We start from the raw sequence: 26,650 nt of genomic DNA on the forward strand, positions 1-26,650 counted from the left end.
CTCATTAGCACCACCTACTGTTAGCTTCTATGCCTTCTGCCCAAGTAGTCCCAAGACACACCAGCCACTACTGTTGTCTACCCTAACTAGTGGCAGTTCTTGAGGATTTCAGACAGAGCTGTCTCTCCCAGCCCTATCAGGGACTGAATGTGGAACCTTCTGCATGGAAAGCAGGTGCTCTGCGGCTGGAGTGTGGCCCTTAAAAACCCAGTAAGATTCCAGTCCTTGTGGTTCTGAATAAAGGGCTGGAAGATAGGAAGCATAGGGAGATAGGAAATAGCCTTATTCAAGTCAAACCATTGCCCCATCTAGCTCTGGATTGTCTACACAGACTGGCAGCAGCTCACCAGGATTTCAGGCAGCAAGTCTTTACCAGTCCTACCTGGAGATGCCAGAGATTGGAGACAGGACCTTCTGGGTGCAAAGCACATGCTCTACCCTTGAGCTAGGCCATTTCCTGTCAAAAAAATAAGGTTAAGATTCTAGTCCTCATGGTGCCAAATAAAAGGATGTACAAAGCAGAAGCTCTACCACTGAGCTACGACCCTTCCCCAATTGGAGAGTTGAGCTGGGGCCTCTCAGCGGGTGGATCACTCCCAGCTCTGCCTGCAGGTCAAAGCCAACCAGAAACCTTCTGCAGCCCTTTCAAAACACGTGGCTGGGCCCTTGAGCCATTTTGTGGTGCTTGGGGTGGGTAGAAAGGGAAACATCTTTTCTTGTCTGAGCAGGAAAGCAGTCTACTCTGTATCCTGCAAGTGACCAAAACAAAAAAATCAGGGGAACCCCCAAAGCTCTGTCCCACCCCTCTAGCCTTTGTGGAAAGAGACTCCCACCCCACCTTGTTTGGATTCTGACATCCTTGCAGCTCATCACAAAACAAGATATCAACCCCCCACCCCACCCTGCTGCTGCCGCCGCCGCCACCACCGATTGCTCTTGACGTTGGTAACCTGTCAAGATGGCCTGCTCCTTCCAAGAACAACAAGGGGGAATGTTAAACAAACTGCTGTCTGACTCTCAAATTTCAGCTGGGACTGAATTCTCCCCCCCCCCACTTCCCCCTGTAGGCCATTGCATTAGGCTTGGGCTGTCTGTATTTACGATAGGTCCGAAAAAGTCAGAGCATTATCACCCCTTGCAATGCATACTGTATATGAATAAGGGTAGCCAACAGAGGGAGAAAACTAGTCATGGTTGAGAATAGCTTGCAACATCAGGAAGCAAATGTCAAGCTGCCCCCAGAAATAATAAAATCCAATGCAATCTTCTAGCTAGAAAAGAACAACCTCTCTACTTACATACATACAGGCAAGGTTTTTTGAGCACAGGGCTGTTTTGATCTATAGTGTGTGCTCTAGATTTTCATTAATTAATTTATTACATTTACATCCCTACCTTTCCTCCAAGGAGCTCAAGGAGACTATGTGGCTCTACAGACACACGCACCCACCCACACACACACACACACACCCTCTGTTTTATGGCTGAGTGGGAAATTGTAACTCCGGTCTCCCATGTCTTAGTCCGGCACTCTAACCAATTGATTCATTCAGAATGTTTTTACTTAATTCAGTTCTTTATTCAGAACGATGAGGAGTACAACCTTACTTTATTTTTAGGGGGTCATAGTCAAGTGACTGGGCACCTGCTTTGCATGCATGCATCATCATCGTCGTCGTCATCATCATCATTTTATTATTTATACCCCACCCATCTAGCTGGGTTTCCCCAGCCACTCTGGGCAGCTCACAGCATATAATGAAACATACTAAACCATCAAACATTAACAACTTCAGATGTCTTCTAAAAGTCAGGTAGCTGTTTATTTCCTTGACGCCTGAAGGGAGGTTGTTTCATTGCCCTCAGCTCCGGGGGAAACCACAGGGCCGCCCGGGCTCCATGCAATTGGAGAGGGCGCTTTGGAGCCAGACAGTAAAGAGCCCTGGTTAACTCCACATTCCAACAGGTCACCAGGGAATCAGCTGGAAGGCCATCAACATGGATAAAACATCCTCTACTACGCTCTGGAAACCATTTGGATCCATTAAATGGAGGGGGCGGACCATCCAAATCAGTCCCACCTCCCTGCAGAGGGGAAGGGTCGCAGAGAAGTCCAGTTGCACCAGGAAGTGATCCAACCATGGGACTTCTTTTGTTTCGCTTTTACTTACTGCCAGATCGCCCACATCCATAGAGGTGAGCACCAGGTCTAAGGCATGTCTGTGACTATGAGTTGGGCCAAACTTATTCAGGGACAGCCCCATGGAGGCCATGCTTTCCACCAAGTCCCGAGTGGTGTCGGCATGGATATTAAAAGCTCCAAGACAACCAAATTAGGTGTCTCCAGAAGAACATCCGCCACAACTTGAAGCAGCTCGGGCAGGGAATCCTTGGTGCAGTGTGGAAGTCGGTACTGCCCCAATGCTCAACTTCCAGAACACGCACTCAGAGAACTGGGTCATCCCAATAGGACGCCTGGTGCAGGTGACTTCCTAAAAACCCCTGCAACCCACCCACCCCCTCCCCACCCAAATGACCTGGGCTACTGTCCATAAGAGAAACCTGGTAGACAAGCAGCAGTTCTGCCTCATCCAACCAAGTCTCTGTCACACATGCCAGGTTAAGTCCTCCATCCACGATCAAGTCGTGGATGGCAGTTGTCTTGTGAATCATTGACCTAGCATTGCACAGCAGCACCTTCAGGTCATGTGGGTCTCCCTTGGTGATTCCAGTATCCTTCCGGACAGGTACCGGTAGGGATAGTCTTCAAACAATGACTAAACCTTCCTTCTCGGTAATGACATGGTCTGACACTAGCGTAACTCCTCCTCCTGCCCGTGATCACTGAGATCGGGTGTCCTACTGCATCCCCCCTAACGGAACCTGCCCCAGCCATTCTGCTGGCTGGGGCCCACTCCCAGGCAGCCCCTTAAAACAAAACAACTTAACTAAAATACAAAAAAAGCTAAAAATACAATACAAACTAGAAGCTCCCAGGTCCCATCCCCAGCAGCAGCTCCTTACAGGGCTGGGAACGTCCCCTTTCTGAAAACTTGGGGGCTGCTACCAATAAAGTGTTCACAACACTAAGCTTGTATGGAGCAGTGGTCCGACACAGTGTGAGGAAGCTCCCTAGCTTCCAAGTAACCTCTTGAATTTAAAGGTTGCTCCTAAGATCTACTCATAGTAGACCCAGTGAAACTAATGAACCTAAGTTCGCCAAGACCAGGCATGCCCAATCTTCGGCCCTCCAGATGTTCTGGACTACAATTCCCATCTTCCCTGACCACTGGTCCTGTTAGCTAGGGATGATGGGAGTTGTAGGCCAAAACATCTGGAGGGCCGCAGTTTGGGGATGCCTGGCCAAGACCAACCATGGCCATTCATTTCAATGGGTCTACCCTGAGCAGCACTAATATCAGATATAACCCCAGGTCCGAAAGCCCAAGAAATAAATTCCAGGATCTATCAAGCTCCACTGAGAAGGCACCAGGATGGATCCTGACAAATTCTGCTATGGGTCTGCCCCCATAATTGCTATTTTTGATGCTGGCTCCAAACATGAGCCCCAGGGGCAGGGCCCATCACCTTGAAACAAAACGTTGGCAATGCTGGTTACGCTGCTGGGCTGCAATTAAAGGCAGAGGAGAGAGCCCGTGGTGGAAAACTTGGCAGCCAGCTCTCCATCCCAGGCGGGCTTAAAGGTCAGGGCAGAGTCCCGCTCTGTATCTCCAAGACATCCCATGGAGTGGTGACGAAGGCAAGAGTATGCCCAGGAAGCTGACCTTAGGGACCCTGGAAAGGAGTGGGATTTTTTTATTATTATTATTCGCCCTGACACATCTTAACTTTCAATTTGACCCGCCGATGAAAGGGAACATAAAACACAATCAGGGGGCTGGTGGAATTAAGAGCAGAAACAGGCAGAGCGAAGGAGCCAACTTGCTGAAAGGCCTTGAGGAATAAGCCACAGGAAGGCAGAAAAGTGTTAACATTCCTCGGCAAAGGTCTGGCAAGAGGCAAGGCTCTTAGAGGACCTGGGCTGTAATAAACAACAGGCGGGAGGGAGGATGGGGGGGGGGGACGATGGGTGGCTTCTCGACTTGTTCCGTGGCCTGAAAGGGCCCTGGATGGCTTCCCAGACTTGGCCACAGCATCTCCCAACTTCTGCAACTCTCTCCAGTCTGTCTTTTAAAAAAAGAAGAAGAGCCTGTTCGATCAGGCCACTAGCCAGCATCCTGTTCTCAAAGTGTGCCATCCAGATGCCCTGAATAGGTGAAGCCCACAAGCAGGACCTGAGTGCAAGAGCCCTCTCTCCTCCTGGCACTTTTCAGCACTTTCCAGCAACTAGTATTCAGAAACATTCCTGCCTCTGATCCTTAAGGCAGAGCATGGTCACCATGGCTAGTAGCCTTATCCCCCATGGATTTGTCCGGTCCTCTTTTAAGGCCACCTAGGTTGGTGGCTGTCAGTCATTGCTCCTGCAGAAGTGAGTTCCACAGTTTAACAATGCACACTACACAAAGGACTTTGTTTGGGAAACTGCTAGGCATGTCCACCTTTAAACACAATCTGAGCAAAGACATTTTACGACCCAGACCATGTTGATTCAGACGCACAAACCTAGAGATGCATTTAGCCCCTAAAATTTCCCACTGTACCTGTATGCATTATGATATTCTATCCCGCTAAAATGTTGCATAATACCAGTAGCAGCTGGCATTTCCCAACAGTTGACTCTGTATCTCAGGAAACTGCAGGTCATGAGCAGGGAAGTGCCCTATTAAAGCCAAGTATTTCAATACTTTCTGGGCAAATACGGAGTGAAGGGAGTCTTGTGTGTGGGGGTTTTTTGGGGGGTGGGAATCTGCTCCTCTTTTGTTTCCAGCACAACTTTCACGAGCAGGTATAAATTTTGCTGAGGCTTATACTTTTTTATTAGAAACCCGAAACGAGACCGCTCAACCGTTTTCATAGTCCATTAAGCCTCCCTACCTGAGCTTCGGGACACCTCATCATTCATTGCCACTCATTTCCAACTCCTGTAAGGACCTGGACAAAGATTTCTTAGTCTGGGAGGTTTATGCTATATCTTTGCTTACTTGTTCTGCTAGTGGTAGCATTGTCCCCTCTTTTGTAGGACAGGCCAACACCACTGTATTAATGGACTATGAAAATTAATGGACTATGCAGAATTGGATGACAAGAAGAATTCAAAACCAGTGGGATCAGAAGTTCTTAGAAGATTGGAGTAAATACGTGAACTGTTTGAAAAACAATTGTAATAAACAGATTTACGCTTGTAGGGCTGCAAGACGTTTTGTGAGGAGGACTATATGAAATATTGCAGGGGGAAATTAAGAAATGTACTTAATTAGTTTTGGACTATTAGTTATGGACTATTAAAAGTAATTGTGAAAATAATGAAATGCAAGTTAAGTGAGGAAGATTGAAAATCATTAGACGTGGTTGATGGAAGTCCAAGGGTTATAACCGAAATGTTGTAAATATGTGAAAAGATGTTACGTGGTATATAGAGATTATATGCAATATATATATGCAATACACACACGCGCGCACACACACACGCACACACACTAGCTGGCCCAGCCACGCATTGCTGTGGCTCATCCCTGTGATTCCCTTCACCGTCTCCCGATCCATGACGTATCCCATCCCCTCCTCCCCCCACCCCGAGCTCATCCCTGTGATTCCCCCACCCTGTCCTGATCCACGACGTATCCTGCCCCCTCCTCCCCCAACCGCCACCCAGGCAAGTCCCCACTTCCATTCGGCCTGGTCTGTAAAGGCGAGCCGAGGTGCTGTGGAGAGGGAAGGTTTTCTAGCTGCAGTACCAGTGTAGCCACCGCTAGAGGGCGCTGTTTTGGAACCTGGTTCTTTTCCCAGCATGCTCGAGTCTCCTGGCTGACTTTTTAGGTCCTAAAAATGAGGTTTTACCTTGTACAGGTGTGAAATTTGTATACGCCATGTAGCTAGGAACACTCACATAGTGGCATGTGATGTTGTGTCCAAATTTCATTGCTATCACTCAAGCGGTTTCAGTGAAAAGTGGAAACCAACGGACATGGCCAGTTTACATTTATATATATAGATAGATATATGAATAGAGAGGGGCTGTTTGTGTGTGTGTGCAGAAACCAACCAACTGGACAACAACAATATTTACATATATTTCTCTGCCCAGTTTCACCTCTGGCCCTACACATTGCTGGTAGGTGCACCCAGGTATGTTAGCTGGACCTGTGCATTTTAAAGGAGAGCACCTCTTTCTGAAATTTCATACCTGATATTGATTTTTTTAAAAAAAATCTTTAGAGCACTTGCACCCTGCTCTCCAGCCGAAAAGGCACCCAGAGGCACCCATTAAAATTACAACAAGACAGCCTACACCCACAGGATTACAATCAGAAAGACATGACACACAAGGAAAAAGGGAGAGTCGGAAGCAACCCCAGGCACCAATTGTTAAGTAGTAGTTCTGGCATGCTCCGGTTTTCAGACGAGGCCCTACTCTGGATCACTTGACCCCAGTTGAGGTCACTCTGTTGTTTTTAGTGAGGTGTGTTTGAAGAAGTAGCTGTTTTCAAAGGCTTCTGGTCCATTTCTGACAGTGTTTTGAGCTTCAATGACTGCTTTTAGACATTATTACTGCATTTGGCCTTTGTTAACATTTTAACTTTGCGATTGCCATTCAGAATGGGGAATGTGACATGTTTTTTAAATATTGCCTGAAGTTTCTGATTTGTTAGTAGCCTTGAATATGTGTTTTAAATTATCATTCCATCCTCTAGGGGGTCAGTATCATCCATTACAACCAGCAAGTCGTGAGCTCTCCCTTTTTTGCTAATGGAAAGCAAGTGGTATTAATCTTAGAATCATAGAATTGGAGAGTTTGAAGGGATCATGGGGATCATGTAGTCGAAACCCCTGCAGTGCAGGAATCTTTTATGCAACATGGGGCATGAACTCACAACCCTGAGATGAAGAGGCTTATGCTCTACCAACTGAGCTATCCCAGTTCTGAAACAAAAACACAACAAACTGCTTTATTCTGAGTTAGACCCTTGGTCCATCTTAGTATTGAGAGAGCTGATAATGTCCCCTTCCCAAAACCCTGAAGAACCTCTGCCAGTCAGTGTAGACAGTATTGAGCTGAATGGGCCAAGAATCTGACTCAGTATATGACAGCATATTTATTAGGACTATAGTTCAGTGGCATAAATAAACAAAACACTTTCCTTGGTTTCTAATTATAGGTTATGTGAAGACAAGCCTTCCTTTTTTCTGCCCGGGACCTCCTGACAATCATTGGGTGACCCAAGTTCTAGCATTATTGAAAGAGTGCATGGGGATTTCCTACATAGCAGGGGAGCCTGGATGATTCTAAATAAGAATCAAGTTTTGCAATCTAATTACTCAAGTATGCTGTACAGGAAAAAAGTTTTGTGTTTTTTATGAACCACGATGAAATGCTGTGAATGCATCTATTGCCCTCTGCTGGGCAAACATTAGAATTGCCAGATCATATTTATTTTGCCTCTGTGGGATCTGTTGTTATTTAGAGGTGGGGATTTCTACGCAGCACTCAAAAGCCCTGCGTGGCTGAAATGTGTCTTTGAACTCTGACAGCGCCTATTGGTGGGGGACAGAGAGGGATTTCTTGTTTCCGTTTTTTGCAGAACTCTTTTTTAATTAACGTTTTCCATAATATAGTAAGATAACAGAAAACCAACGTAAATGTTAAAAAGCAAATTTAGGCCATAATATTGACATGGTTTCATACGAAAAACTGTGGCAAGTGGGTATGAAATTTACAGCCTGCCTGTTTTATTTTAAAGGAAAATGATATTAACGCCAAATAAATTGGCAAATATGTGCAAGCCTGTGTCAAATAAATGCTGGAAGTGTAAACATAATGATGTGGACATATGAAAAATACATATGGAAAAGCTAAAGGCTTTGGGGGAATGATACATAATGAAATGACAAAGATATTGAAACTAGCTTTTCACCCTTCCGTTATCTCTCTCAGCAGCCTCCCTTGCAAACATGCAAAGTAGCAAAAAAAAAAAAAAAAAAACACGCAAAGAGCATGGGGCTTGCTTCCGAGTAACCCACGTGACGAATCAACAGTCGATAATAACAACGAAGACAGCCCTGTCGTCCTTGTAAAGGAAGAGGGAGGCGGAGGGAGAAAGCCGAACCCACGTGATACTCCCTCCACCGCTTCCCACTGGCTCTACGCTCCGCCAATCATTTGCCCTTGCTCCTGCCCGGCACCACGATGGCGCCCGCGAAGCCGGAAATTTAACTTCCCTGTTTTTCCAGGAACCGGAAGCGCCAGCTCTGAGGCAAACCGGGCAGCGGGGAAGCAGTGGGGTCCTGCTCCTCCCCGGGCCCCGCTCCTCGCCCTCCCCCTCGTCCTCCGGCGGCGGCGATGAAGCTTCTTCCCCCGCGCCGGGCGGGGAGGCGTTTCGTGCTGGGCGCCACCGTGCTGCTGTGGCAGCTGAGCGCGACCGCCCAGGCGGTGGAGCCCATCAGCCTCGGCTTGGCCCTAGCCGGCGCCGCCGCCTCCGCCCTCACAGGAATCATCTCCTACCCGAAGCTCTACTGCTACTTCGCCCACTGCTGCCTCCACAAGCCTGACGCCCGCAGCGGGACAGGTGAGCTACTGGAGGGGGGAGCGGGGTGAGAATTTCGCGTTGTGGTTCTGTGACGTCAGAGTCCGGCAGCCCAGGTGGGCTGAGCTCTGCTCAGAGGCGAGTGGTGTGCATGCTCTAACATCAGAGAAGGAAGGTGGAAGCAGACGCTCCCACTGGTACCAGGGAAGGGAATGGCAGCGCAGGGTCTGCCCTAAGTGTTTCTGTGGATCTAGATGTGACTGCTGTGACATCACAGGAATAAGATGAAAGGAAAGTGTGTGCAGTTGTCAGGGAAGGAGAACCTTTTGGTCCATACAGCTCGGTATTGCTCACACCAACAGGCAGCATCACTCTCCAGGGTTTCAGACGGAATCTTTCCCAGCCCTACCTGGAGATGTCATTGGGGATTGAACCTTGGACCTTGTGCATAAGCATTGCCTGCTTTATTACTAAGCTCTGGGTATCCTTTTCCCTCCCCTATTTTTTCTCTCTCTCTCTTTTTTCTCTCTCTCTGTTAGGCACTTTGACCATGGAACCCCTGCCCCCACTAACGACTGAAGGTTAAAAGAGCCAAGAAATTGTGACTCTGCTCATAAATCAAGAAACTGAGCCTTTCTCAGGGAATTTTAAGGGGTTTCGGCTAGATAACCCTTAGGGTCACTTCCAGCACTTGTTGTCTAGTCGTGTCCGACTCTTTGTGACCCCATGGACCAGAGCACGCCAGGCACTCCTGTCTTCCACTGCCTCCCACAGTTTGCTCAGGCTCATGTTGGTGGCTTCGAGAACACTGTCCAACCATCTCGTCCTCTGTCGTCCCCTTCTCTGTAGTGCCCTCAATCTTTCCCAACATAAGCGTCTTTTCCAGGGAGTCTTCTCTTCTCATGAGGTGGCCAAAGTATTGGAGCCTCAGCTTCAGGATCTGTCCTTCCAGTGAGCACTCGGGACTAATTTCCTTCAGAATGGATAGGTTTGATCTTCTTGCAGTCCATGGGACTCTCAAGAGTCTCCTCCAGCATCATAATTCAAAAGCATCAATTCTTCAGCAATCAGCACTAGAATTCTATTCTTCCAGCACTAGAATTCTTCCAGCACTAGAATTATATTATTATTCTTACTTTGTGGCTTACTGGAGTAGTGATTTTTCATACAGGTTGGGTTCCTCACACTAATCTTTGCCAGGCTAAAAATTATATGCTTGCACAGAAGGACTTCAGATTACCAAAATGCTCTCTTAATCAGTTACTCCTTTTATTCCCCCCAGTGCTTCAAGAGGGTTTGGATGACCAACTCTTTGGGCAGCATCTAGCGAAGAAGGTGATTGTGAAATCGCTTACTGGATTTTTGAATAATCCAAACCCAAAGAAGCCTCTGACACTCTCCTTACATGGCTGGACTGGGACTGGCAAAAACTTTGCTAGTAGGATAATCGTGGAGAGCCTTTATGAAGGAGGCCTCAACAGCAAATTTGTACATCAGTTTGTATCCACTCTGCATTTTCCTCATCAGCAGAACATTTCCCAGTACAAGGTAAAAAGACTGATTGCATCTTAAGACTAGATGTAACTATTTCCTTACAGCTGTGGTTCTGGGGAAGGGCTGCAACATGTCCTTGAACTCTGAAAGTGACTCCTGTTTGCCTACATGGAGAACAGAGAGGGGAGCAGGAACTAGGAACTAGCCTACCCTACAAAAGCACAGTGTTGCTCACTCTTGCTTCTGGCCCTTGCCTATCACTAGTATGAGGCCCCCAGGAAGTTGCCTGGAAGGGTATGTGCCTCTTTGTCTGAAAAAAGTTTCCCACTGAGCTGAAGTGTTCCTACTTTTGAGTGAGAGGAGGGAGGGAGGGTGGGGGGTGGGTGAGGACTTTGCCAGAACCATCATTGCCCAGTTTCAAGCCTACACCCCCTGAAGCAACCCTCTGCTATCTTTAGAGCCCTCCCCACAAGCTGAGAAGGCAGGGTTAGCAATACTGTCAATAAACAGAACATGTTCTTTTGAAATAACAAGGACCAGTTGCAGATGTGGATCCGGGGCAATGTGAGCAGCTGCCCAAGATCCGTCTTCATATTTGACGAGATGGACAAGATGCACGCTGGCCTCATCGACTCCATCAAGCCTTTCCTGGATTACTACGAGGAGCTGGACGGTGTTTCTTATCGGAAAGCTATCTTCATCTTCCTTAGGTAAGGAACAAGCCTGGATGTGAAGCTGCAAAAGTACTTCTAAATTTAGGAGCCGGCACTTAAAGCTCTCGTCTCCATCTTTGGGATATGTCCTGAAGAAAGATTTCATTACCTAACCTAAGGCATTAAATTATTGACCATCTGGTGGCAGGGAATTTTCTTCTTCCACCTTAGCTTCTTGCTCTCCTACCATTAATTTACTAATTGCTTTCTAAATGGCCCTTTCAAGGCAATTTACACAATAGGTAATTTAAAAGACAGAAAAGCAGCTAATACCCTGTTTCTCCGAAAATAACCCGTAGCCATAAAATAAGCCGTGGCAGGATTTTTAAGCATTCAATGAATATAAGCCATACCCCGAAAATAAGACATAGTGATGGGTGCAGCAGCAATGCCGGCCATGACAGGAGGAGGAGGAGGAGGAAAAAAATAAGACATCCCCTGAAAATAAGCCATAGTGTGGTTTTTTTTTTGAGGAAAAATAAATATAAGACGGTGTCTTATTTTCGGAGAAACACGGTACGTTTAAAACAAAACAAAAAAACTTTAAGCACTGGGCACTTACAGTAAAGATCCATTTATCCAGCTGGAAAAGTTTGTCACAACAAAGATGTCTTCAGTTGTTTCCAGAAAGTGCAGGTGGTGGGCACCTGCCATATCTGCAAAACTGGGGCAGCCACACAGAAGGCCCTGCTCCAAGTTACTACAGAATGGACTTCTGAGATCTCTGGAACTTGCAGGAGACACTTCACCACAGGGATCTACAGGGCATGTAAGGGATAAGGTGTTCTCTCAAGTAACCTTGAGTGGTGGCCACCAATCTATATAGCTTTAAAAGAGAATTAGACAGCTTTATGAAGGAGAGGGCTATCAATGACTACCAGCCATGATGGTTATGCTCTGTCTCCACAGTTGGAGCCAATAATGCTACTTGTGGGACTCCCGCAGGCATCTGGTTGGCCACTGTGAGAGCAGGATGCTGGACTTGATGACCATTGTCCTGATCCAGCAGGCTGCTGTTAGTTAACATGGCCATGAGCTGTATAGGGATTTACATATCAGTACTAGTATCTTGAACTTGGGCTCGTAGCAAACTTGCAACTGGTGCAAATTTTGCAAGGGTTTTAAAAGCCCCTGTTGAAAAACGCCCTCCTTTTTCACTTCAGTAATGCAGGGGCTGAAAAGATCACCGAGGTGGCGTTGGACTTCTGGAGGAGGGGAAAGAGGAGGGAGGACCTGAGCTTACGGGACCTGGACCTGACCATGTCTGTTTTCAATAACAAAAACAGTGAGTAATATTAAACCTGCAGTCCTTTTTTATTGAAATATTTGCAAACCATACTTTTGTGAAAAATAAAACAAGGTGGTGCTTTGTATATGCTGCTGTACACTGCCATGTTACCCTGTATGAATTAGCAGCATGCAAATAAGATAAATCAGTGCTGCCTAACACAGGGATGGAAAACTAGGCCTTGGGACCAAATGAGGCTCTCAGACCCCATCTCTCTGGCCCTCAGAAGTCTTCTCAAGCTCGCTTCCCCCCACCCAGTTTAACCCTGTGGCCAGCTTGAGCTACTTTTGGCTGCCTGGAATCTTTCCTTGAAAATTGACTCTTACTTACCTTGATGAAAGACAGGGGGATGCAGTGCTTTTTTCTGGGGGTACTCAAGAGTATGCAGTACCAGCACCTTGGGGTGTGCGAACCTGGCTTTTATTTGGTGAAACTAGCATGTACGAAAGTTAAGAGTCCCATCCATTGTTCCTTCCACTCTGGCTCTGCCTGCTTTTATCTCTGGTCTTACCCTCCACTGGCACGTGGCCCCTAGGGCATCTGGTTATGTTGGGGCATCTGGTTGGCCACTGTGAGAACAGGATGCTGGACTAGGTGACCCATGGGCCTGATTATGATTATGTTATGATTTTGGCCATAATTTCCTGTACTGTGTGTTTAGTCCCCTCACCAAGCTTAAATTATTGTATTTGGGGCATGGAGTGTAATGTATTAGGCTTTATTTTATTGTAAGCAATTCTGGACAAAATGATAAAATCAGAAAGAAAATTAATATATGAAAGAAAGAAAAATATTTCCCCACCCCATACCAAACAAGATCGCTACCTTCCTTTGCAGGTGGCTTTTGGCACAGCAGCCTGATTGACAAACACCTCATCGATTATTTTGTACCCTTCCTGCCTCTGGAGTACAAGCACGTGAAAAACTGCATTCGGGTTGAGCTTGAATCCCGCAACTACGAGGTGGATGAGGACATTGTGACCCAGGTTGCTGACGAGATGACTTACTTCCCAAAAGAAGAGCGGATCTACTCTGATAAGGGATGCAAGACTGTTTGCACAAAGCTGGATTTCTACCTGTAATGCATATATTTATGATTACCTGGTTTTCGAAGAAAATGAACCCAATCACAGAACTTTGAGAAACTGAATCTTTTTTTTCTTTTTAAAAAAGATTTTTAATTATGTCAAGATTGGAGACAGCTCAGTAGTTTATCAGAGTGGAATGACGAACCTGATCCTACAAATTACTCAGTCTTGCGGCCTTGTGTTGTGGTTTGGTCCACTCCAGAGCATCTTTTACTGATGCCTGTCCTGTGAAAACCACCTGAATTCTTTCCACATCTGCTTTATGGACCAGTGATTGTGTCTGTGACTGAGTTCTAATGAGATCTCTGATGTTGGAACCGCCTCCCAATCTTCTTAAAAATTATGACTCCTCCCAAGGAATGAAGGAATGTTCTTGAGGAAGCTTAGGAAAAGATGTGTAGCTTTCCATGACAGCCAACTCTTTCTTGAATGGTTTCAGTAATAGCGGCAGAGAGAGCGATGTAACATGGTATTTTCAAACTGTTTGCAGGGGTGGTTTTCTGTTCTTTGCAAGTGTTTGGGGTGGGGGGCAGTTCATCAACGAATTGGCCAGTATGGGTGTAAAAACCTCAATGAGGGAATACTTGTGGGGGTCAGACTGGCTTCCACCTTGGCCCCCATCTCCATTCAGCAGCAGAATATTTGCGCCCTTTCGCATGTGAGGAGTGTAACGAACTTACCCACTGCCCTGTGTCAGCAGAGGTGGCCCTCTAGGCCACTCCCAGAATCCTTTGCAATGCAAGGTGTGACACAAAAGATTCCCTGACCCTCAAAACCTTAAAAGCCACTGCCTTAAATCTCAGAATGCAGGGGGTTGTGAGAGATTTTGATATTCAAACTAATTTATATGTAAAAATAAATAAATTCAGAAAGGCTTTTTGAAAACAGTCTATCAAAAGGAGTATGTCACTGATGGCACTAACAGGAAGAGAGGGTTTTTTTTTCTTTTTACCTGCCTCAGTTCCCACTTCTCTTGGAACCACTGAGGCAAAAACAGGCAGGGGTTTCCAGGGTGGTTTAAAGTACATGTGGGACAACCTCTACTCCTGCTGTTTTGTGGGTTGTGACAGCTTTCCAGGGGCTGATTTTGAGTGGTGGGGGAAGCCATGTTGGATTCTCATTCCAATAAAGCCATCTTGTGCTGGAGAAGAGCAGTTGATAAATCAAAGCTCATGTAGGGCAGAAGGAAAACAGCTTTTCTCGATCTTACTGAACACAACTCCCAAGTTCTCAGCACTATCCTCTGAAAGCCTAGCTTCTGTTAAAAAGGCCCTTGTCAAAGGGTGAGAGTGCATCTTACAAAGAGCACAAGTGCTGCTGTTGGATTATGCAGTTTTGTGTCAAGGGGTCCTCATTTAAGCGCTTAGCAGCATCTAGCTCACAGTCAGCCAGCCTGTGGCCTAATTTCACATTGGTGGCAGGAAGGAGCATGGAAGAGAGAAAAATATAGCAGTTGCCACACACTCTTTTGAGTTTGGTCATGTCCCGCTGTTGGCACACACCCCAAGAAAATACTCCTGGATGAATCTGTTTGGTATAACAGAGTTAACAGCTGCCCTTAACTGGGCAATTTTGTGTCAAGTCTCGGCATTTGTGAAGAAATGCTTCTCCATGGCTCACTTTTGCATGTAACTCACCAAACCGTGGACAGTGACAGTTTTCACTATGGCTTGTCAGGACAAACCCAGGGGTAACAGCCGTCATATGGCTGCACAGCTACTGCTATAATGTAGAAACAAGATTGAGTAACAGGGCAGTATCACTAACATACTTCGCCTGCCGAGAAGTTCAAATTATTGTTTAAGCAACCATAAGTTAAAAAAAAAAACCACATGTTTTGATGTGTCGGGGCATTGGATTAAGCCTACATAAAGTCAATTGCACTTTGGTCCTCTTGAAATCAAGCTTAGATTAGTTAAGATAGTCCCCTGTCCCTTCCTTCTACCCAACTCCCACTCCCATTTTTTTAAAAAAAAAGCCTCTGTAGAACTGAAGAACTGAACAAAGTAAGTTTGCAGGGTGGAGAAATGGGGAAACTTTCTTGCTGTGAACTACATGTGAAAGAGTGTCACAACCAGCTTCTTCACACCGATTTTAAGTGCAACACATCACCTAGACATCAGGCAGGTATATTCTGTGGTGGGAGGAGGCCCTGTTGAACTCAGGGGGACTTGCTTCTAGGTGCACACAGGATTGTGCTCTTACTGGCCTGCCTCAAACCCAGAAGCAGCCGAAAGACATGGAGCAAATTGAACTAGGTGCTGTTGGGAGAAGACTGCAGCTTTGTTATTTTTTGATTTAGAACTACCCAATTATTCCCTCCTGCAACTGATTTTTTTAAAAATAAAATTGTAAAATAATTGGTCAAATGTCTCTTTGTCCTGCATCTATTGGTTTAAAACGGGCAAGTAACCTTTTTCACAGACCATGGACCACTTTCCCTTTGGGGGGGGGAGAGGTGTTGTAAAATGCTGGGGGTGGGTGAGCAAGTTAATGTAAATGAGACTAATTGTATAGTAGGATATTTTAACAGTCAACACCCCCTTCCCTGCCATGCAAATGAGCAAAAGGCATTGCCAGCATAATTTGACCAGATATGGCTGCATCATCTCATTGTTGAAGGCACATTTTACCTCTGAATGCCAGTTGGTGGGTATTACAAATGCGGGGGGGGGGGGGGGAGTGCTGCTGTTGGGGTCATCTGGTTGGTTAGAGGATCCTGGTCTTTCAATGAACTTTCAATAAAGTTTCTCATCTACTAGAAACTGGCTTTTTGACAAATTGGGCTCCCTGGACAATGAACAAAACCACAGGGAGGATTAAGGAGGCAGAAAGACAACAAGCGAGCACAGATGAAAACCTTTTACTACAGCAGCTTGTGGCAGTTGAAGCTTACTCTTGTATCCAGAGTATTAGAACTGCTGCAGTTTTGAACACTTGAGCAAATAAGAAAAGGCAAGAGACCTGTTTTAAGGAACTTTTGTCCAAGATTTAATACAGATAGCAGCAACTGACCTACAGTCACTCCATAGAAGTTACAAAACTTAGCCCACACTGGCCATCTTTAAAACAAATTAAAAGTTTCAAATTTTTCATAACCACTGATTCTTATGTCCTTTCTCGGCCACAAATGAGCTGTTCCTCTGGATTCTTAAAAGGGGAAACACAGGATCAAACCTTCCCCCACTCTGAACTTGTATTGTGAGACTGCCAATTTAGCCTTTGGTGATTTTTTTGGCCACTGCATTCCCAAGTGGCGAAGAAGTCATTGTGTTTAGAAGGAACAGCATAACCTCATGGCGAGATAAAGTGAGTACACACTCAACCAGCACACTTCTGTCTCTTGGCAAAATATCTGATGAGATGGTGTCCAGGCTACAGGAGAATAGGGACTATGCAACCAACCTTTTTCATGCCTAGTCCCTTGCAAAGACTTTTTACCGCAGCAGGAGCCTAAATGATTTGCCCTAATGCTCTGTGGCCTTTTCTTGTACCGCTACACCCAGAAAGAGCTCAGTTGGCAGCTCCTGCTTAAACAAGATTCTCTCTACAGCAACACACAGGGTTATAGCCGATATCAGTCACACTCAAGAACAGACCCATTGAAATGAAAAGGACCAACTTGAATCATAGTTAATTTCAACGGGTCTACTTTGCCTAAAACTCTATCAAACAGGAAGTTGCAGAGTAACCTATTCTGTCTGTTCAGATGCATCTGGAGTTAATTATCAGTTTGCTGCACACACATCCCAATTGCATTTCACACATTCATGTTCTCATTCCTTTAAATAAATGCTGCTTAATTAAGCCTTCACCATCCTGCGGCCCTCCAAATGTTTTGGACCCCAACTTCCATCACCCCTAGCCAAGCATCTAGAGGGCCCCAGGCTGGCAAATAGTGCTAAACATATTTATTGCTGTGGTGGGGGGTAGTGAATTGACCCAGTTCTCCCCACCATCCCCAAACCTCTGTAGCTTTAATAAATTTTTTATCACCATTTGAAGGATAGAGGGATAAAAGATACTTAAAAAAATATGTTCCTTAATTTCCATTAGAAATATATACAGGTAGGAGAGGCATTGATTTAAACCAGACTGCCCGACCCTGGTGTCCTCCAGAAGTTATAGCTGGGGACTACAACTCCCATCATCCCTGACTGCTGGCCACACTTGTTGGGGTGTGGGTGTGCTGATTGGAACTGGGAATCCAACATCATCGGGCGGGAAGGCATACTGGTTTGGGGAAGAACCAACCAACCAGGCTATGTGTAACAGTAAACCCAAAGTTGAATCCCCTTTCTGACTTATACCAAAGCTGCAAACCTCGTCAAAAACTCTAGGGTAGTGTTCCAGCCCATCAACAGGCAAATTATACACACACACACACACACACGACCCCCCCCCCTTTAGGGACAGTGGTTTGTTCTTGGAAAGATGACTGTTGAGATTTAAGGGGCAAAGACATACAAATCCATGGCCTATTATAGCTAGTTTCCCTGAGCTCAACCTGACACCTAACTGCATCGTTACGGCAGAAGGTCGATCAGCTTTAGAGTCCCATATACAGAGAGGACCCCACCTTCCATCGGTAGGGAGACCTGGTAATGCCATTGGTTACCTGCACAGTGAATAACTTCAAGCTTCCCTAGGAAGATGCCCTTGCACAATTTGCAATGCTTTGGCCAACAGATGGAGAAAAGCACTCTGCTTCCCAATGACCCCATGAGCTGAAATTCCCAAAATGACACCTGGGAGCAGGTACGGATGCCAGAACAGCATTAGCCATCCTTCATTTCAGACCTAGTGTCATAGTCTAGGAATGCGGAGAGGAGAGGCAAAGTCACTCCTAGCAAATCCCAGCTGTTGAAAGCTAATGCCTTATGGTCCATAATTGTGGGCTTGTCTTACATCATGGGTGGGCAACCTGTGGATCTCCAATTGTTACTGAGGCTTGAAGCAGCCACCATGGTGAACAGTCAGGGAGCTACAAACCAGGTGTGAGGAACTTTCAGCCCTCCAGTTGTTGCTTAACTACAACTCCCATCGGCGCCCAACAAGCAGGGCCAGTGGCCAGGGATTATGGGTGTTGTAGTTCAGCAACCCAGGCGGAGCTGTGGGTTAAACCACAGAGCCTAGGGCTTGCTGATCAGAAGGTCGGCTGATCAGAATCTGCTGATCAGAATCCCTGAAATGGGGTGAGCTCCCATTGCTCGGTCCCAGCTCCTGCCTACCTAGCAGTTCGAAAGCACATCAAAGTGCAAGTAGATAAATAGGGATCGCTCCGGCGGGAAGGTAAACGGCGTTTCTGTGGGCTGCTCTGGTTCGCCAGAAGCAGCTTTGTCATGCTGGCCACATGACCCGTAAGCTGTCTGAGGACAAACGCCGGCTCCCTCGGCCTATAGAGCGAGATGAGCGTCGCAACCCCAGAGTCGGACACGACTGGACCTGATGGTCAGGGGCCCCTTTACCTTTACCTTTAGTTCAGCAACACCTGGAGGGCCAAAGGTTCCCTACACCTGATGTACTCCATCAATATCTGGTGGTCCACAAGTTTGCCATCCTGGTCTTACACTTGTGATTTCTACATGAAGACAAGAGTGGTACCTGTTTTCTTGTTGGCACATTGAGAGAGGAAATGCCTAAGGTGTGACCACAAAAAGCCAACAGCTCCTAAGAGCCCCACACAATATTTTAAAAAGGGCATACCCAGAATTTTTCTTTCATTAAAAAACTTTTTTAAAAGGTGCTTTGGAGAAAAGAGGACAATAGATTTAAAAAACCCTTCACCACCCTCCTCTTTCTGGTTTAATGGCATTTTAAAAAAGTCAAATATCCACCAAGTCCAACTTGGTCTGTACAGTCTTGCACCCCTTGTTGGAGTAGATCCGTTCATCCTTTGGAAAGAAGGTCATCTCATCGGCCACCTTCTGGACCACTGACTCGTCGACAGGGTTGCCGCGGGAGACTATCTCTGCTCGGATACACATTTTCACATGCTTGTACTCCAGGGGAAGGAATGGCACGAAGTAATCAATGAGGTTCCGGTCGATAAGACTGCTGTGCCAGAGGCCGCCTGGGGAAGGGCAAAATTAAGGAGGTGAGTGGATTTGGGAACTGGGAGATATCAATGCCCCTGACTGCATATTGTGGTAACTGAGCTGTGAGTCCTGCCTTGCAGGGGGGTTGCACTAGAGGACCCTCTGAGTCCCTTCCAACTCTATATATTGTTATAAGAATTCTCAAATATAAATTAAATGTTCATAAATGTACAAGGCAAACACATACATAAGTATATAAACCGTGTGTTTGAAATAGTACAGAAGAGCAATCCTGAAGCCATTTTTACTCTCCCAAATTGACCTCAAGTATTTCTCTGCAAGGAGGAAGGAAATGGGAAAGCCTTCCCATTGCCTTTTGCTTGCAAATTGTGTCTTAATTTGCAAATTTGTGTAGGAACAGGGTGAGCCTGTGAACTAAACTATTAACCATCACAAAAGAATGGCCAGACTGCCCAGGTAATGCAATCAGGGACCATTATCAGGTATCCTGGCAGACTGGCCTCCTTCTGTGAGGGGATGGTGGTCTTGGGCTACAGGGTGGGCTAAATAAGGGCTTGCGCACCATTGTTCAGGGTTCTCCTCCCTCCTTCATGTGCTGAGTGGGGACCCTGTTGCAACAGTTTAATAAAGATCAGGCTTACTAGCCACTTTGCTTCTCAATATACTCTGGTTGGCTAATGGTTGACTGCTTATTTGTTTTTTAAACTGAGAAGTATATAAATTCTAAATAATACATCTAGCTCAGGATTGCCTACAGGATTGCCTACAAACCAGCAGTGGTTCTTTAGGCAGGGGCAGCCACTGCGGTGCCCTCCATATGTTGTTGGACTTCAACTCTAATCATGCCTGACCACTTCCCATGTTGGTTGCAGGGGTTGATGGGAGTTGGAGTCCAACAACAATCCAAAGGGCCACAGATGGGAGACAGAACTTTGAGTTAGGAAGAATTAAAAAATCTCTTGCTTGACAAGAAAGGAGGAGGGCAAAGAACAGCCAATGGAACTCACTGTTCTTGTTGTTGAAGACGCCCACAGATAACACAGGCTCCAGGTCCTTTAGCTGGATCTCCTCCCTGTCCCGCCCATTGTGCCAGAAGTCTAAGGTCACTCTGGTGATGAGGTCTCCCCCAGCGTTACTGTCAGAAAAGCCAAAGGGGTGGGTGGGAGACATGTTAGGAATCCATATGCTTCATAATAGAACCAGCAATACGCATCCTGATTTTGTAAGAAACCAATCTTACTGAAACTTTGGAACTTCCTGCCTATTGACATCAGTCAGATGCTTTTGGTGCATGCTAAAAATATTTTTTTTTAAAAAAAAAAATTCAGGCAAAGCCTATCTAGACATGTAGAATGCTGGTAAGTGGTGAGCCCCCCACCCCCGTTTGAGGTATGTTTGAAAAAGCAGTGAAGAGGGAAAATGCTAGAAATCATTAGGAAAGGGTTTGAAAATAAAACCACCAGTATCGTAAAGACACTAAATTAATTGATGGTGCGACCCTGCGTGGAGAGTAGCACAAAGAGTTCTGGTTGCCTTGCTTCAAAAGGGATACTGGAAAATATTCAGAAAGGGGCAGTCAAAAGCAGATGGGGCGATTCCCCTATATGACGGGTGCATTTGGGATGTTCTAGTTTAGAGAAAAGGTCAGTAAGAGGTAACATGACAGAAGTTTATAAAATTGTGCATGGCACAGAGAAAGAGGATATAAAACAGCTTTTCTCCCTTTCTCCTGGCATTCGATCTTGTGGACATCCCATGAAGCTGAATGTCAGGAGGTTCAGGATTCTCATGCAGCACCTAATTAGACCCAGGGAACACACTCCCACAGGCGGTAGTGATGGCCACCAACTTGGACAGCTTTGAAACAGGATTAGGAGAAGGTAATGCTATTGTTGGCTATGCTTTGCCTCTACTGTCAGAGGCAGAGTGCCTCTGAATGCCAGCTGCTGGAAACCACAGGAGGGGAGAGTTACTGTTGTACTCAGTTGCTTCTGAGCTTACAACGGACATCTGGCTTAATCAATTTAAAAGCCTAGATGGTTGGAGGTGTCAGGAAGAAGTCAGTACCTATCTGCATGTATGGTGGCATTGTAAAAAAAAATTAAGAGCTTTTGGGAAGAAATTTATAAAGAATTTAAAAAAATAGTTAAATATTCTTTCAAGAAAGAACCAGAAATATTTCTATTAGGAATGTTAAGCAAATAAATTAAGGCTAAAGATAAGATGCTTGATGATGTATGCAATGGTACCGTAGCTGGTAGACTCCTTATCGCGAAAAATTGGAAGAGTAACAAAGTACTCAGTAAGGAGGATTGGCTAGTCAAATTGATAACATACCAAAATTTAGCAATAAAAGCCCACTGGTGGGAGTGGGGTGGAGGTGTTATGTGTGTTTCCTTTTTTTCTGTTCGTTTTTTGTTTTTCAATGTTGATTATTTTGTATTTGGAGGAAATCCTATTTGTTACATTTCTTCGCTTTTGATTTCTGTTTTGAGTTTTGTTTTTGTCAGAAAATATGTTCAGAGCTGTTTGATCAGTTTTGTTTTATTTGTAATTCTTAATTTATAATTCAAATAAAGTTTCTTTATTTAAAATAAATAAATAAAAGACTAGATAGATGGACCTCTGAAGACCTGATCTAGCGGGACTTGTCTAATTTCAAATGGAAACCATCAAATGAAGGGCTTGTGATTGAAGGCAAAGAGATTCCCAACCTGAGAAAAATGAAGATGGCCCTCCTGTAGGAGACACCGTCAATCTGCTCGTAGTAGTCAAGGAAAGGCTTGATGGCATCTATCAGTCCTGGGTGAAGTTTGTCCATTTCATCAAATATGAATACCGACTTGGCGCAGGCACTGACGTTACCCCGAATCCACTTCTGCAGTTGCTCCTGGACGAAAGGATAAAAGGTTGATCTTACAGTTCTTCAGGATCAACCGAATTATGGAGGATGCTCTGATTTTAACATTAAAAAACCCTGACACCCTACTTGTACAGTAATTGACCAATGAAACAAAGCAACAGTCAGACAGAGTGATCCTTAAGTCTAAGAGAGTGGTGGGATTTATGCCAGCTTAATGGAAACTGGTGTAAATTACCCTCATTCCAAACTGCGTTCAGGAGGAGGCCTACTGCTGGCCCGAGCCTGGCAGAGGGTAAAACCACCCTTTAAAGCAGACTTTGACTTGCAACACACTTTTCTCACAGGATCACAGTACTGTAGAGTAACAACTTTAAAGTGGTTTGCAAAAAAAGATAAAACCATAAAAACAGGGGGAAATGCAATACATTATGATACACAATAAGTTAACTAAAATTAAAATCCACATCAACTTTCTAAGCATGTGAGCAGGATTGGCTGAACAGGAATGTTTTTAGGAGGCACTGAAAAAAAGAGTATAGTGAAGGTGCCTGCCTGATATCAAGAAGCAGGGAGTTCCAAAGTGCAGGTGCTGTCCCACTAAATGATCAAGTTTTTTCAAATGTGGAATGGGTAGTAGTATCAATCCGGCTGATCAAAGCAGTCAAGTAGGCACAATGTGGGGTAAGGTGATGATGTAGATAAAGTGGTCCCAAACTGTAACACTTTGAACATGGCCTGGTAGCAAATGAGCGACCAGTGCAGATCTCTGAGCACATGTGTTATAATGCTGACGAGGCCTCACTCCTGTCAGCAATTGGGCTGCAGCATCCTGCAGTAACTGAAGCTTCTGCATCAGGCGTGAGGGAAGCTCCACACAGGGCAAACTGATGTAATTCGGTCTTGAAGCAACCAACCCATGAACTACTGTGGCAAGGCTTTCCTGGTCCAGGGATGGCCATAGCTGTTGAACTGTCCACTTAAGTTGGCTGAGCCTCCAGTGACAGAACCGGATATGGAAGCACCCCCAAACTGAGAACTTTCTCCTTCGGGAGGGAGTGCAAACCCATCCAGGGTAGGCAACTAACCAACTTCTCAATTACGGGGGTTTCTTAACCACAGGAGTATAAGGCAGCTCCTTCCATTCATAAAAAAGGAAGCCGCTCCACAAACTCTCAGCTTTCACTTTCCATTCTTCTCCTATATTAACTCCTTTTACTGGAAGGCAAATGGCCACTACTGGTTTTCAAGAGTGCTCAAAAGGCCATAGCAATAGGATCCAAAAAATCCAAAATTTTCTTTTCCTGGGTCGTCCTTCTCCTGCCCTTCTAGAATATTGAAAGCATTTCCAAATGAAGAACAAAGTCTCTACCTGGCGCAAGTCCCAGAGACCTCAGTTTCCCTCTGCGAGCTAGGATTCCCCACAAGCTTACCATTTAGCATGCCATGTACAACCCAGTCATTTAGAGTAACTTTAAAGTTTCTAGCGCTCATGGATGCAAAAAGAAGCTTTAAAGAATGATCAGGAAAAAGTCAGGAAAAAAGCTTTCAATTAGTCCAGGGAACAGGGACCCTGGAAAAGGAAGACAGGAAGCAGACCCTTGGTCCATCCAGCTCAGTACTGTCAACACTGACTGGCAAGGGCTTTCCGGGGTTTCAGGCAAGGACATTCTTAGACCTGGAGATGCCATTGGGGATTGAACTCGGGATCCTCTGCATGCAAAGCAGGTGTTGTACCAGCGAGCTACATCCCTCCCCCTTAACATAAAGTAAAATTCTAGTCCTCACAGTTCTGATTGAAGAGCTGAATTCAATATTGTCAATATTGCCCAGTATTGTCAACACTAACTGGTAGTGGTTATCTAGGCTTTCAGGCAAGGGAGATACTGGGGGGCTGAACCTGGGACCTTCTGCATGCAAAAAACTTAAGAATGTAAGTGCAGTCTGCAAGATGAGGCCAGTGGCCCACCTAGTCCAGCATCCTGTTCCCACCAGATGCCTGAGGGAGATGCACCAGCAAGGTCTGAGCACAGCAGCAGCTTTCTGTCCTTGAGATTCCCAGCAGGTGGTATTTGGAGTGGAGGCAGCATCTGCTTCACCACTGAGTTTTATTATTCAGATATCTCAGTACTCTTGGCTATGCTGTACTACAGCCTTCACTAACCCAATGATAGCCAAATGCTTTCAACTACAGTTCCCATCCAGCTGAGATTGAGAGCTGCCTCACTTTGCCCACTCTGTAAAATGGGTACAAAATAAGCCTAGAATCAGTAACATAAAGCCTTGCAAAAACACTCAGCCAATTACACCCTCACCTTATACAGTGCAATGTGGTGGTCGTGGGGGAAATGCAGTGTGGAAAGGAAAAGGTGGACATGTTTGCTCTTCAGCCCGGCCTTGTGGATGTTTTCGGCAACAATCTGGCTGACAAAATTTTTGCCCGTCCCCGCCCAACCATGCAGGGAGAGCGCCAGGGGTTTCTTAGGGTTTGGGTTGTTGACGAAGCCAGTCACCGCCTTCAGGATCACGTCCTTCGCCAGGTGCTGTCCGAAAAGCTTATTGTCCAGATTCAGCCGGAGCGCTGCAGAGAGGCAAAGATGGAGAGTGTTGTTTTCAGAGAGGCACTTCTGCAACCCTCAGTTGTGGGTCCAGCGATTAGAGTGCCAGACTTTGGACCTGGGAGACCAGGGTTCAAATTCCCACTTGGCCTTGAAGCTCACTGGGTGACCTTGGGCCGGTCACAGCTTCTCAGTGTGACCTACCTCACAGGGTTGTTGTGAGGATTGAATGAGGAAGGGAGAACTGTGTAGGCCACCTTGAGTTCTTTGGAGAAAAAGGTGGGATATAAATGCAATAAATAAATAAACCTTGGGCATTATCCAGCTACAGTTGGGAATGTCCTTCAGAAATCCAGGAGTGCTGCTGCCAGTCAGTGTAGATAATACTGTGCTAGATGGACCAAGAGTCTGACTCAAAGGCAACTTCTTTCCTTGAACACACAGCACAACCAAATTGAACAACTCTATGGGGCCAAAAGGAACACGGGTGGCGCTGTGGTCTAAACCACTGAGCCTAGGGCTTGCCGATCGGAAGGTTGGCGGGTTCGAATCCCCACAACGGGGTGAGCTCCTGTTCCTCGGTCCCTGCTCCTGCCCACCTAGCAGTTCAAAAGCACGTCAAAGTGCAAGTAGATAAATAGTTACCACTCTGGCAGGAAGGTAAACAGCGTTTCCGTGCGCTGCTCTGGTTCGCCAGAAGCGGCTTAGTCATGCTGGCCACATGACCCGTAGGCTGGGCCTCCCCAGCCACTCTGGGCGGCTTCCAACAGATTAAAATACAATAACCTATTTACCTGTTCAACATTAAAAGCCTCCCTAAACAAACGCTGGCTCCCTCAGCCAGTAAAACGAGATGAGCGCCGCAACCCCAGAGTCGTCTGCGACTGGACCTTTACCTTTATGGGGCCAAAACTACTACTCTCTCTCTCTCTCTCTCTGCCCTCCCCCAACAAAAAAACCCTCCAACTTCCCTATGGGCGTATGGGGGTGGGTCCCCTCTAAGGGGGAAGGCCTGCCTTATTTTTCGTCCTCTTTCCTTGCCTCTCTATGGTGGGGCTAGGGCTGCTACATCCCGCTTTTGCCCCTCTATGGGGCCAGCCAGCCACCCTCCCTCCCTGCCTGCGGGTACCGGTGCCGTTGGGCCGCTCCTCCTCGCCGGGGCAGCACTCCACGAAGGCGCAGTAGAAGCGGGGCGAGGTGAGGTAACCGGTCAGAGCCGAGGCCGCCCCGATGGCGATGGTGGTGCTGATGGGCTCCAGGCCCGCCGATCCATGCGGCCCCAAGGCGGCCCCCAGCACCAGGAGCAGCACCGGCGGCTGCAAAAGCAGGCGGAGTCGGAGGCTCAGCAGCCGCTGCATAGTGGACGCCGCGCCGGCGAAACGGCCGGCAATGCCCCGCGCTGGCAGCTACTGATGCAAGTCCGACCGCCCACCTTCGCAAGCACGACGGCGGGGACTACAACTCCCAGCAGCCCCCGCACGGACCCCTTCCCTTTCCCGTAAGCCCCGGCGCCATTTTTGTTTGGGGCGGAGTTTCCATCCTAGCAACTGCTAAGGACACGTTTTAAGCCAGTTTCATTGGCAGCTGCTTAGGGAGTTACCGAACAAGCACGTGGATTGCTTTCGTGTGCATATGTAAACACAATATATAATATAATAAAGTGTGTGTGTGTGTATAAGGTTAATATATATATATAAATAGTGTACAGTACTACAGTGCTTGTTAAAGTCGGGGCGGGGGTGTGACACCCCGGAAGTAGTGCCAAGTCCCCAGCACAACCTCGAGCTGAAGTCAGGACGATGACACTACGCACAACCACGACATAACCCCCCCCCCAAACCCCAAGTCTCTCTCTTCTGAGAAATCAACTATTAAATGCATGCTCCAATGAAATACCATTATTTTATTTGCAGGATGGGTTGAACGCCCTCCTGCTGGGCAGACAATG

General features: G+C 46.3%; 2 protein-coding genes across 2 annotated transcripts; one reads left to right on the forward strand and one right to left on the reverse strand.

The window, feature by feature from the left end:
* Positions 1 to 8,369: 8,369 nt before the first annotated feature.
* LOC118083947 (torsin-1A) lies at positions 8,370 to 15,594 on the forward strand. Its single transcript, XM_035113059.3, has 5 exons — positions 8,370 to 8,684; positions 9,925 to 10,190; positions 10,671 to 10,846; positions 12,013 to 12,134; positions 12,975 to 15,594. Exons 1-5 carry the CDS (start codon positions 8,459 to 8,461, stop codon positions 13,217 to 13,219), a joined length of 1,035 nt encoding a protein of 344 aa, XP_034968950.1. The 5' UTR covers positions 8,370 to 8,458; the 3' UTR covers positions 13,220 to 15,594.
* Positions 15,595 to 16,192: 598 nt separating this feature from the next.
* Positions 16,193 to 26,228, reverse strand: LOC118083946 (torsin-1B). The gene is made up of 5 exons (XM_035113058.3): positions 25,832 to 26,228; positions 24,460 to 24,725; positions 21,999 to 22,174; positions 20,292 to 20,419; positions 16,193 to 19,298 (listed from the first exon to the last, which is right to left on the reverse strand). Exons 1-5 carry the CDS (start codon positions 26,058 to 26,060, stop codon positions 19,051 to 19,053), a joined length of 1,047 nt encoding a protein of 348 aa, XP_034968949.1. The 5' UTR covers positions 26,061 to 26,228; the 3' UTR covers positions 16,193 to 19,050.
* Between the last annotated feature and the right edge of the window lie 422 nt (positions 26,229 to 26,650).

The sequence above is a fragment of the Zootoca vivipara genome, chromosome Z2 (assembly GCF_965207765.1).
Source record: "Zootoca vivipara chromosome Z2, rZooViv2.hap1.1, whole genome shotgun sequence".
NCBI classification, from domain to species: domain Eukaryota; kingdom Metazoa; phylum Chordata; class Lepidosauria; order Squamata; family Lacertidae; genus Zootoca; species Zootoca vivipara.

Bases quoted from the DNA above. Each gene is read 5' to 3' on its own strand.
- LOC118083946 (XM_035113058.3), bottom strand. From the start codon at position 26,060: ATGCAGCGGCTGCTGAGCCTCCGACTCCGCCTGCTTTTGCAGCCGCCG. The intron at 24,726-25,831 runs GTACCCGCAGGC...GCCTCTCTGCAG, and splicing joins GGAGCGGCCCAACGGCACCG to CGCTCCGGCTGAATCTGGAC. The intron at 20,420-21,998 runs GTTGGGAATCTC...CTTTTCTGACAG, and splicing joins GCCATCTTCATTTTTCTCAG to TAACGCTGGGGGAGACCTCA.
- LOC118083947 (XM_035113059.3), top strand. From the start codon at position 8,459: ATGAAGCTTCTTCCCCCGCGCCGGGCGGGGAGGCGTTTCGTGCTGGGC. The intron at 10,847-12,012 runs GTAAGGAACAAG...TTTTCACTTCAG, and splicing joins GCTATCTTCATCTTCCTTAG to TAATGCAGGGGCTGAAAAGA. The intron at 12,135-12,974 runs GTGAGTAATATT...CTTCCTTTGCAG, and splicing joins TGTTTTCAATAACAAAAACA to GTGGCTTTTGGCACAGCAGC.